Here is a 13,113-nt window from a genome sequence, read left to right as displayed (position 1 = left end):
TTGTATGAGGGTTCCAATTTCTCTACATCCTCAGACACTTGTCATGAGCTGTTTGGGTTTTTAATTATAGCCATTATAGTGGTGATAAAATGGTATCTTACTGTGGTTTTGATTTGCATTTCTCTGATGGCTAGTGATGCTGAGCATTTTCTTACGTGTTTATTGTCTGAAAAGGTGACGTCTGAACAAAGACATGAAGGAGGATGAGAAAACCAGCCATGCAGATATCTAGGAGTGTTTCAGGCAGAAGGAACCACAAATGCAGAGGACCTAAGGCAGAAATGTGCCCTTATGTCCAAGGAAAAGCAAGGTGGTCAGCACAGCTGCGATAAGGTATTCAACAAGAGGTTACGAAGAGACGAGGACAGAGGGAAAACGGGGGTGCAGAGATGCACAATCCCTGCAAAGGGATTCAGCAGAAGAACAACATGACCTGACTCAAGCATAAAAAGAGGCTTTGTCGAGAAGAGACTGCAGGGGAGCAAGGCTGGAAGGCAGAAACAGGTCAGGGAGCCATCACAGAAACTGAGGTGAGACGTACCTGACAGTGGCTTGAACTGGGTAGTAGCAATGGATGTGGTGAAAAGCAGTGAGATTCAGAATGTAGTTTTCAGATCAAGCCAGTGGGATTTGCCATTATGTGTAGTATGAGAGAGGAGTTAAACGGGACTCCTAGGCTTTGGCCTGAACAACAAGAATGATGGAGTCACCATCCACTGTGACAGGCAAGGCTTCAAGACGTGTAGGTCTGTTGGAGGAAGACCAGGGGCTCAGTCTTGAACATGCTCACTGCACATCCAAGTGGAACTGTTCATGATTCAGAGGCATATCTATTTCTTGTTTTTTTAAGATTTTATTTGTCAGAGCGAGAGAGAGAGCACAAGCAGGGAGAGCAGCAGGCAGAGGGAGAAGCAGGCTCCCCGCTGAGCAAGAAGCCCAATGGGGCTCGATCCCAGGACCCTGGGATCATGACCTGAGCCAAAGGCAGCCACTTAATTGACTGAGCCACCCAAGTGTCCCCAGAGGCATATCTATTTCTAGATATAGATCTAGATCAGCTATCAGCTTACACTGAGGTCCTGAGGAAAGGGACCACATCGTAATCCCCTCCTTATTTCTTACAACCCTATGGAGTGACCCTCATTATAAAAAGGCAGGCAAAAAACTGTGCTGAATGAATAAATCAACAGACTTTGCTCAGGACCCTTATAAGCTCATAAGACTGTTGAAATAAAATCTTTACTCAGATTATTTTATATAAAAATGCAAGATTAGGGGCAAATATTTGAGCTGAGCCTGAGTGGCTCAGCCAGTTAAGAGTCTGCCTTCAGCTTGGGTGATGATCCCCAGGGTCCTGGAATCGAGCCCCACATCGGGCTCCCTGCTCAGTGGGGAGCCTGCTTCTCCCTCTCCCTGCCACTCCCCTCCCGCTTGTGCTCTCTTGCTCTCTCTCTCAAATAAATAAAAAAATCTTTAACAACAACAACAACAAAACTGCAAGATTATTCCGGCATAATTTCACTCACATCAGAAAACTTCTATAGCTTTTCAATGCCTGAAGTTCAAACACCTTGATCTGGTTCATTTTACTCTTTCATCTAACAACTAATTAATTCTAAAGAAATAAAACAGTTTAGGAAAGAATGTGGGGTTTGGGGTCGGGGTCACAGGAGAGGTAGGGAGCTAAGAGATATGCTTCACAGCACAATTCTCATTTTGAAGTGAAAATGACTTTCTAAAAAAATCAGTGATGGGAACTGGAATAAAAGCCAGAGTAACTTGTCTGACAATTTCCTACCTTAAAACTAGTCCTAGGATTTTGACATTCCAACCCCTTTAGCGTAAGAACGAATGTAGCTTGTTTCACGATCATTAAACTGTGGAAACTAATTAATCTTAGAAGGGATCTTTTCCCCCAGTGTCACAAAAGGAAATTATAATGAAGTCACAAAGCCCTATAAAATACAATATACTATACCGTACACCTGAAACTAATATAACACGGTGTGTTAACCGGAATTAAAATTAAAACTTTAAAAAATAATTTAAAAAATACAAGAATAGCATGTTTCAAATTTCTATAAAGTATATATATATACACAACCACCCACTTACACACACACAGGCAAATATTTGGAGTCACCTGAATCGCCAATACACGCGAGCACACAAAGGGAGAGAGAGCAGAAGAAGCAGACTCCCCACCGAGCAGAAAGTCCAATGCGGGGCTCGATCCCAGGACCCCAGGATCATGACCTGAGCCGAAGGCAGACGCTTAACCAACTGAGCCACCCAGGCGCCCTGACAATTCAACTTTTATTTTAAAAAATGAGTAAGGAACAGGCGGGGATAGGTAGCGAGAGATAGATGGGGGGCTATGTGATCAGGCTCACAGAAATGCCAAAAATGTGGGGGTGTCAGGAAACCAGAGATAAGGGAACACCCCAGACCACCCTGCCCTAGGTGTCTGAGGGGGGAGTCTTATTTATGACAGTCTCCTGTGGTCAACAGAAAATAACGAGACCCTAAAAAGAAGTAAACCATTAACGATGTTACCACTAGTCCTTAGCCAATGGTGTTGCCTGTAGAGAAGTCAAAAACATTTAAGTTCCCTGGTTAGCCTTCAATCAACCCTAAAAGCCCTCAGTGGCAACCATATCCGGACCCCTCTCACTCCTGAGAGCTTTTTTTTCCCATACTCTTGCTTAATAAAAACTCTATTGCTTTCCTCACTTTCCTTTGTCCGCGAGATTCATTCTTCGACTCTGTGAGACAAGAACCTCGCTCTCCGGCTTCAGAAAAATAGCACTTTTACTAAATATACTACATATATAATCAATTTTTAAAAGACTAATAAGTTTTCTGACATCAAAAGTTAACAATGTCAGCAGAGGTTCTAAAAAGCAATTTCTGTGTATGTAGGTATGTCTGGAGACAACCAAAAATGAACACTTTAAAATGAGTCCTGGGACACCTGGGTGGCTCAGTCGGTGAAGCGTCTGCTTTTGGCTCAGGTCATGATCCTGGGGTCCTGGGATCGAGTCCCGCGTCAGGCTCCCTGCTCAGTGGGGAGCTGGCTTCCCCCTCTGCCTGCCCAACCCCCTGCTTGTGCTCTTTCTCTCTCTGACAAATAAATAAATAAAATCTTTAAATAAAATAAAATGAATCCTAATGATGTGGGAAACAAAGGCAAAAGAAAAATTAAATTTCCTTACTACCTATAGCCTACTGACAAGTCCTTGAAACAGGCAGTGACACTCCTCTAGGGACTCAGCTGCCTCGATGTTACTACCTTGCTAAGGGCAAAAGGCAATCTTAGCCCAACCCCCAGGATCCTGTAAGTCTACTTTAACATACAAAAATTCCTTTGGAAACTTCCTTTATCTCCACCCTCCACCCCTGCCAAGATACATGTTAGCAATCATCCCCCAAGCGTATGACCCACCGATATTTATCTGAGGAGTCTCAGGACTGAGTTTTTACTAAGTAATAAATGACCTTTCCCTGACAATAGCTAGCCTTGTCAGGATCCTGGAAACCTGGTTTCCGAAATACCTGGGAGGCTTACGCTATCCCTAACCCCGTCCCAACTTGAAAGTACATAATGGACCACTCCTCATGACTCCAGTGCCGCTCTTCCTGCCCACGGGTCCCATGTCCATGCTTTAATAAAACCACCTTTTTGCACCAAAGGCATCTCAAGAATTCTTTCTTGGCCGTCGCTTCAAACCCTAACGTCTTTCCTACATCGCTGAGACTGCATTTTTTTTACTATGCCTTCAATAATAAGTAGATTATAAATTAAGGAAAATAGAACCAGTAAAAGTAACGCAAAAGCAAATGGAAATGCAAAGGGAAGCTCAAGCAAAAGCACACTTTGTATTCCAGGACAGAACATCTGCCTTGAGTCCTTGCCTCCATTCCTATCCTGAGTAGCTGAGCTGGACAACTAGAAAAAGCATCCTTAATACTGCTTCCTTAAGACAGCACTGAGCACACACTCCAGGAGCGGTCTCCTCTGCTCTGGACTCCACCCAGACCTTCTAGCTGTAAAGACTGAAAGACTCCAACAAAGGCCAGCGGTTGTTACAACAGTGATAGTCATTGCTAGAATACCACGAGATGCAGGAAAAGAACATAAATTCCTTAAATGTTAGTAAAGCATCCAGCATCGTACACACAGCCAGCCAGCCCTGGCCTTCAGGGCCCTACAGAGGTACCCCATTGCTGATGTCACTGCCCAATCAGGACGAAGTGGCCTGAGACACTTTAGTAAGGTCCTTCTAGAGATTCTGGCTTCATGCTGCCTCTTCCCAAGGTCGAGGCAGCTGGTGGTAACAACCAAGTATGTTGCTACTTATAATGAGATGGGTGAATCAAAGGTCAATTTCCCAGGGGCAAATCACAGGCATTCCTTCCTTTGTGATGCCTGCTTGATGTCTATTCCTCAGGAGCTAGTGACTCAACTGCATTTCTGTGGAAGGTTCTTACCTTTCTGTCTCCAAGCATCCCTGATACATCCCTAGAACTCAAAAGAGAAGCAGTCCCGGCTGGTAAGAAAGAGCTACTTCAGCACTGTTTGTATAAAAACTAGATACCACCAAAATGTCAATATGAGATTAAATAATATATGGAATATCCATATTATAAAATGTTATTCAATGGTCAGAAAGAAAAAAGGCTGTTGATATAAACATGTGTCTATTTATACAGATGTTAACCAAAACAAACAAGTTACAGAGATATGTGTATATGAACTCCCTATTTCCGTGGGGAAAAACACCCTGTCCGCTGTGTGTGTGTATCTCAACAACAGTAAAAGTCTGCAAGTATACACCAACCAGAGATTACATTCTGGTGAAGGAAACAAAGAACAAGTAAATAGGCAAAAGGAATAAAATACTTGCAAGTTGTGACAAGTCCTCCCAGGAAACAAAGGACTGAGACAGAACAGCACAAGGAGGGATCCTTTAGGAGCTGCCCCAAGGATCCTCACTGCTGGAGGAGATATTTGAGCAGAGACTTGACATTTTGAAGTAGGAAACCAACCCAAGATCTGGGAGAAAAGCACTCCAAGATGAGAAAAAGCATGGCCTTGAAGGTGGAGACGGGCTTGATGAGTGTGAGAAACAGCAAGGAAACCGGTACTGGCTGCAAGAGTGAGAACGAGAGATAAATGTTAGAAGATCAAGGCCAGTGGCAGGCAGGTGACTGGCTGTGTAAGACCCGTGTAAGAACAGGCCATGCATTGCTCTGAACGCAACGGAATGCCATCATCAGGCTTTAGGCTCAGGGCAGATGTGCTTCTAATTTTAAGATGTTTCCGCTGCTGGGAGGAGAACGGAATGGCCCAGGGGCCAGGAACGATGGACCCTCCTGCACTCACCAGGTCCGGCCGGTAGTACCTGTGCACCGCTTCGGCCCCGGCGCACATGGTCAGGAGGCTGGCAGCGAACATTTTCAGATACGTGGCCCAGGACACGCCCGCGGGCATGGTTGGGGGTCTGCACGGGGAGGAAAGGCGGGCAGTGTTAGATGGCTCCCAGATCAGGACGAAAGCGTGCGGGGGTACAGGCCACACAGCAGCGGTGGGGCGGGGTGAGGACCCCGGGTTGTCTCCCACCCCGCGCCGCGTGGGCTCATTGCGACGCGAGGGCGCCGAGGGGCCCGACGCCCCTCCCACGCCCGCGAGCAGCTTTCAGCCTCCACTGGGCTCTTAGTGCGGGTGCTGGGCCTGCGCAACTTAAAGGCCGCTCCTGCGCAGCAACCGGAAGGCCGACACCCAGTGGCTTCCCCGCGCCTCTTCAAACTAGCAGGAGAGAAACTGCACAGCGCACTCCCCACCGGCCCTAAAGGCGCGCCCCGAGAGACTTTACCGCAGAATGCACCGGCTGTCGGCCGCGGGTCAGAGGGCGAGCGGAAGTGCGCGCCGGGGTGGCATCGGACAGCCAGCCGGCGGAACCGAAAGCACAGGGCCTAGGGGCCCCGCCGGACCAGAAAGCCGGGCAGTGTGGGCACGTGACCCGGGCCGACGTGGGACTTGCGGCCGGAGCCCTTGTCTATTTTTGTTTCTTTCTTCTTCCCCCCGCCTCCCCCAATTCCCAGGGCTTTCCCAGCCCCAGGCACTTGTTGCGCTCTTTACTCTCCCTGTGGGCGGACTTCCCTGGCAGATATCGAATCTCGGGCTCGGAGCTGGCAGGATTCTTGCCTCGGGTGGTCCTTCACACGCCCGCGGAAATTGCTTGCGTTTACCGTCTTTTAGCAGCGGGTGGAGACTGGCACTCCGACCAGTGCTTAGATGAGGGTCAGCCTCCGGAGAGTGAAGTTAAAGCACTCTCCGTCCTCGTGCGGGGCGTCCTTGGAGACCTGAAACAGGCACACTCACACTGCTGTTCCCTACTGGAATAAAGGAAAACTGAAGTCGACGTTGTTTAATCTATGCGTATTTAGATTGTGCTATGACTACGGATTGATTTTTGTTGAGAAAAAGTTAACTCAGGACTAAATTCTGAAGGGTTATGGTTGTATGTATAACATGAATCATGATACACTCACCTTTTAAACACTTTCATGGAGGTATATTTGACATAAATGACGTATTTAAAATATACAAATTGATGAGGTTTGACATGTGTACACCTGTGTAACCATTACTACAAGCAAAATGATTAACATATCCATCATACCCAAAATTTCTCTGTGCCTCTTTCTAATTGCTCCCATATTGTCTCCTCTGGGTCTGCTTTCTGTCTGCTTTCTGTCACCATAGATAAATTTGCATTTTCTAGAATTTTATGTAAATGGAATCATACCATACAGTATGTACCGTCTTGGTCTGGCTTATTTCATGCAGCACAATTATTCTGAGATTCATTCCCTTGGTTGGTTGCATGTATCAGTCCTTCACTTTTTTATTGCTTAGTATAATTATAACACAACTGGTGTATCCATTCACCTTTGGTGGGCATTTTGGTTGTTTCTAGTTTGGGACTTAGAGAAATAATGCTGTTATGAACAGTAAAGTATACCAAAAAGACTCCCCTACAAGCCTGTGAACACACGCTTCCATTTCCATTGAATACTTTCCTAGGAGTAGAATGGCTGCAGCATATAGTAGAGAGGTGTATATTTAACTTTTTAAGAAATTGCCATGCTGTTTTCCAGCATAGGTATATACAGTTTAACATTCCCACCAGCAGTTTTGAGACCTCCAGTTCCTCTCCATCCCCTTCCAACACCTGGTCTGGTTAGTCTTTTTAATTTTAGGCACTCTAACAGGTTAGTAATAGTGTCTCATGACTAATGATGTTGGGAATCCTGTTATATGCTTGTATTTTCTTTGGTGAAGTATCTGTTCAGATATTTCATCCGTTTTTATTGTTTTTTAAACTATTTTAGTCATCTTTATATATTATGGATAAGTCTTTTATCAGATAGATTTGATCTGCAAATATGTTCTCCCAGTATATAGCTTTACTTTTTCTTAATAATCTTTTGAAGAGGGCGCCTGGGTGGCTCAGTCGTTAAGCGTCTGCCTTCAGCTCAGGTCATGATCCCAGGGTCCTGGGATCGAGTCCCACATCGGGCTCCCTGCTCAGCGGGAAGCCTGCTTCTCCCTCTCCCTCTCCCACTCCCCCTGCTTGCGTTCCCTCTCTCTCTGTTGAAAAGTAAATAAAATCTAAAAAATAATAATAATCTTTTGAAGAGCAGAAGCTTCTACTTTGAATAAAGTCCAATTTTCAATTTCCTCTTTTATGGATCATGTTTTTGGTGTGCACCAGGTCACACCCCCATGAAACTGGCCCTGCCTGCCAGTGTCAGAGATGATTTTCCATCCAACACCCTAGCTTTCTACTTCTTGAGCTCGCCACAAAGAAACCTTCATTTCTACTTAATTTCTGCAATACTCTCCCCTAATTCATGCATTTAAAAACACATGAACACCACATTAATTCATGTTATGTTAGTTAACATGGGTTTCATGTTAGAAAGGAGCTCTGAGGTAAACTAATTTATAAAGACACCTCAGAAAATTACAAATAACTTCTAATTTGGGATCTTGGTTTGCTGTATCTTACCTTCCTGTATCTGAGAAGTGAAAGCTACATCAGATTTCAAACATATATCAAATTCTTGGCATATCTGTTGGAAATGGCAGATGTTGATTAAATTACATATTAAAGGTCAGAGGCTATTTTCTAAAAATGCAGAAAATAAGTTAACTTATATTAGGATAATGACACTCTAAGAATATTTTTATTTTTTTAAGGTTTTATTTATTTATTTGACAGAGAGTGAGCAAGAGAGGGAGCACAAGCCGGGGGAGAGGCAGAGGGAGAGGGAGAAAGAGACTGCCCACTGAGCAGGAAGCCCGATGCAGGGCCCAGGGATCATGACCGGAGCTGAAGGCAGACACTTAACTGACTGAGCCACCCAGGTGCCCCTTTATTTTTTTAAAGATTTTATTTTTAAGTAATCTCTATACCCAACATGGGGCTCGAACTCACAACCAACCTCGAGATCAAGAGCTCCATGCTCCACCAACAGAGCCAGCCAGGCACCCCAAGATTATTTTAAAACTATACATTCTTATAAACGAAGAAAGCATGTACTTATTTTTTTTAATTCTTGAGATAGAATACATAACAAGAAATTTCAGAACATCTTTTTTTTAATTTTTACTTAAATTCAATTTAATTAACATATGGTGTATTATTACTTTCAGAGGTAGAATTTAGTGATTTATCAATTGCATATAACACCCAGTGCTTATTACATCAAATGTCCTCCTTAATGCCCATCTCCCAGTTACCCCATCCCCCCCACCAACCTCCCCTCCAACAACCCAGTTTGTTTCCTATGATTAAGAGTCTCTTATGGTTTGTCTCAGGAGACTATCTTTAAGGTAAGATGAGTACTGCAAAATATTGGCTTAGCACAGCTAAAAAATGGTTTAGGTTCCTTAAAAAGATGTTAAATGACAAACTAGTAAGACTCGATTCCATTATACAAAAAAATTGTCTTTTCTATCTTTTGAGTTTTCTGCCATGCACCCCAAATCACATTTTATGCAGTGCCCAACTCCTATTCATATTGTAGTCTATCAGTAATGCGTCCTATGTCTGTGTATCAGGTCTCTCTTCTTAGAAGGACATCAGTCATTACATTTAGGGCCCACCTTAATCCACTATGACTTCATCTTGACTTGATTACATCTGTTATGACCCTATTTTCAAATAAGACCACATTCACAGATACCAAGTGGACATTAATTGGGAGACACAATTCAACTCAGCACAAGCCCTTATCACTTACTCAAAAACTTTAAAAATACATAAGTAAAAGTTTAAATATTAACTGCAAAAAAAATGTTCAAAGGCTCATAAATTTTAATAAGGGAAGTCAGGGCATCTGGGTGGCTCAGTTGGTTGAACATCTGGCTCTTGATTTCAACTCAAGTCATGATCTCGGGGACCTGGGATCGAGCCCAGCATTGGGCTCTGCACTCAGTGGGGAGTCTGCTTAAGGATTGTCTCTCTCTGTCCCTCCCCCTGCTTGCTCTCTTTCTAAAATAAATATTTTTTAAAAGATTAAGACAACTCTTTTGAAACCTAGAAAATTTTGTATCCTCCCCTAAAATGAATGTTCGTTAAAGCCCGACACACAGATTTTTTCTAAATCATTTGCTTGAAACACGTAGCTATTCCCCCCAGGCGACACCACAAATCCCTCCCCCATTCTACAAAATATTGCTTAAGTATTAAAGACCCATAATAAAGGGCTGAGTTGATACAGGAGAGTGTGTGAACCACAGGTCTCCGTCCTCATTTGCTCCTTTTCACTTGGGGGAATAAGCCCTATTATAATGACTTTTCAAACTTTTTTTGATCGTGATTCACAGTAAGAAATACTTTTCTAGGACTGTGAGCCTATCTGTACACATGTACCTGTGTATGTGTAAAACAATACTTACCTTTATCATATATGAACATTTTGACACTTTATTCTGTTGTATTTTTTTTTTTTTTAAGATTCTATTTGACAGAGAGAGACAGAACACAAGCGGGGGAACAGGAGAGGGAGAAGCAGGCTTCCCGCCAAGCAGGGAGCCCGATGTGGGGCTTGATCCCAGGACCCTGGGAACATGACCTGAGCCGAAGGCAGACGCTTAACAACTGAGCCACCCAGGCGCCCCCTGTTGTATTTCTTCTTAATGCTAATTTCAGGACCCAGGTGCCTAGGTGGCTCAGTCAGTTAAGCAACAGCCTTTGGCTCAGGTCACGATCCTGGAGTCCCAGCATCGAGTCCCGCATCGGGCTGCCTGTTCAGGGGGGAGTCTGCTTCTCCCTCTGACCCTCCCCTCCCCTCTCATGCTCTCTCTCACTTTCTCTCTCTCTCCCTCTCTCTCTCAAATAAAGTCTTTTAAAAAAATTTAGGACCCACTTATGGGTGAAAACCTGCAGTTTGAAAAACCCTACCCAGTAGTAAGCCTTGTTGAAAATAAGATGCAATTGACTGACAGAACATTAGCTAAGAAGGAAGCAAGCTTACTAGGTTCTTAAAAGGGAGAGGAAGCATTGGGAGGAAGAGGGAAAGAAGGTGAAATGACTTGCCCTCCTTTTGTTCTTGTCCTATCATACAGTAGGTCTCTTTGAAGTAGAGACATATTTGGCAAAGACAGGAGAAGAACATTCCTCTTAGGCTTCCCCCAAGCTCTGAAAGGCAAGGCTCACAAACAGAACAAGTCTGTCTTCCAGATTAAGCTTCAGAGGGTGAGGAAGGTACTGATGGGATTGGAGCCTCTTTGCTACAATCGCTTCACTGTTTCCAGGTTTGATGTCCTGCTCCCCAGCACCTCTTCCGGTACACTCTTCCTTTTGCAAGGCAGAAGTGAGCAGAGGCCCCCAGTCTGCTCAGGTAATGAATGGAGCTGGCAGGCCCAGCATGCATAGCACCCCACAGTAACTCCATGTGAGTGAAAACATCCTGAGAAAAGTCTGCAGCTCTTTACACACATTTTTAGTCACCAGAATTCTCTCTCTGAAATAACCAAGGTAAGTCACCGGCTTTAAAACTTTTCTGGATTGGGGGCACCTGGGTGGCTCAGTTGGTTGAGCATCTGTCTATTAATTTCTGCTCGGGTCATGATCTCAGGGTCCTGAGATGGAGCTCCAAGTCAGGCTCCACAGTGGGAGTCTGCTTGAGAGTCTCTCACTCTCCTCCCTCTGCCCCTCCCTCCACGCATGCTCGCTCTCTAAAATAAATAAATAAAATCTTAAAAAAAACTTTTCTGGACTGTGGTCCTGAGTGGTTAGAAAAACCAGAGAGAGACACAGAGCAAGAGAATGGGCTGTTGTTCATTCATTCATTCAACAAATATTCACTGGACACCCAGCATGAGTCAGGTTCTGAGTAGTACCTACTAATGGACAGAGCATCCATAAAAGTTCTGAAAAGTTTAAAAATATTTAAAGTTTCATTTGAGCAATGGATATAAGACATATTAATCATTCTATATTTACTCATGAAAGCCCTTTCCCGGATCCCGAATGAAGACGACACATGAAGCACAGAGACATACTCGTTCCCAGTCCATGTTACATTAGTGAGAAATAAACCTTGGTTGCTGTAAACCACTGAGATTGAAAGAGCCCTTCAACTACCTCCATTTTGACCACAGTCTGTATTTTCTAATTGACTAAAATTTTCTTTCCAGTTTATCTCTTAACTCAGCTAAAGACTCAGTGGGTAATGGATCCCATTTTGGGAACTGAAAGTACCCCTCAAGCAATAGGGACTACCCTGATGCCAGCAAGACCTTGCATGATTAAGCTAAGGACAATGATCAACCTGACCTTTATTGCCCACCTGCACCTACCCACAGACCTTTGTTCCACATTTCCCCTATTTAAACCTAGAAGGGGCACCTGGGTGGCTCAGTCGTTAAGCGTCTGCCTTCGGCTCAGGTCATGATCCCAGGGTCCTGGCATCAAGTCCCACATCGGGCTCCCTGCTCGGCGGGGGGCCTGCTTCTCCCTCTCCCACTCCCCCTGCTTGTGTTCCTGCTCTCGCTCTCTCTCTGTCAAATAAATAAAAATCTTTTAAAAATAAATAAATAAAATAAATAAATAAACCTAGAAGTATTTTCAGCGCTTTGAGACAGTCTTTGAGACTCAGTCTACTGTCTTCCCAGCGTCGACCTCGCTGAAATAAATTGTTTCACCACCATTCCTCTCCCTGCCTTTGGATTTTGTCAGCGCTATGTGACCAAATCTGGTCCCTTTGGGACTCCCGGAGCCAGGTGCTCTTGCACCTAGCGCCCCAGTAACCAGATTTTGGAGTCATTTGTTACAACAGCCTAACTGGGGAAAACTATCTATTTATTTATTTATCTTTGACGATGTATTTGTGAAAGAGAGCACAAGCAGGGGGGAGGAACAGAGGGAGAAGAAGACTCCCCTGACCTGAACCATGACCTGAACCAAAGGCAGAGCCACCCAGGCGCCCCTCCATTAAGAGTTATTTAATGAAGTCCCTGTGACAACTTGAAACACCAGTGACAACTTGAAAACTAATGAAACAAAAAAAAGATATAAGAGCCATTGAGAAATAGAGCAGCTAGTCTGTAAGGTAATAAGGGAGACATGGTGCTTAAATGGCATCTATCATACACTTGAAACGTTAATATGTTTACATAAACTAAAGCAGACAGGGGTTCATGTAATGCTTTACATTTTACAAAGCATTTTCAGTCACCCTCATTTTACAGATGAGGATACTGAGGCCCAAGATAACACAGTGACCTCAACTTCCAGGTTTTCCGACTCCAAAGTCTCTTATTTGCCCAAAATCACACTTGATAATTGATACCCGATAATCAACGCAAAACACTGTTCTTAATCGGGATACAATTGAGGTGGACTGGCCTGGATAATCCTCATAAGCATAACCGTCCCACCCACACAGCGCCCCCAATGGACTTCACCTTCTCAGCTTCCGATCCGCCCACTATCGAAGAGTCGTGACGGACAAAAGCCTACGTCATCAGAGCGCGCCTCCATCCACCCTTTTTGTCCTTCACCCTTCCCGAAAGGCCAAGCAGCGAGCAGAACC

General features: G+C 44.3%; 1 protein-coding gene across 4 annotated transcripts in view; it reads right to left on the bottom strand.

Annotated features, from left to right (window-relative positions):
• The window catches only part of UQCC6 (ubiquinol-cytochrome c reductase complex assembly factor 6), an 18,981-nt gene extending 5,878 nt beyond the window's left edge, over positions 1-13,103 (bottom strand). The window contains exons 1-3 of one of the 4 annotated variants that reach the window (XM_073900383.1): positions 12,986-13,079; positions 6,253-6,366; positions 5,387-5,504 (exon numbers count right to left, since the gene is read on the bottom strand). In XM_073900383.1, coding sequence (XP_073756484.1) covers positions 5,387-5,494 — 108 coding nt within the window. In that variant the 5' untranslated portion in view covers positions 5,495-5,504; positions 6,253-6,366; positions 12,986-13,079. The other 3 variants (XM_073900382.1, XM_073900381.1, XM_025881208.2) reach the window with 3 other exon arrangements.
• Positions 13,104-13,113: the final 10 nt, after the last annotated feature.

This window comes from Callorhinus ursinus, unplaced genomic scaffold (genome assembly GCF_003265705.2).
Source record: "Callorhinus ursinus isolate GAN/ISIS: 27379988/994484 unplaced genomic scaffold, GSC_fseal_2.0 scaffold14, whole genome shotgun sequence".
Taxonomy (NCBI): Eukaryota; Metazoa; Chordata; class Mammalia; order Carnivora; family Otariidae; genus Callorhinus; species Callorhinus ursinus.
This window is presented reverse-complemented; position numbering and strand designations above follow the sequence as displayed.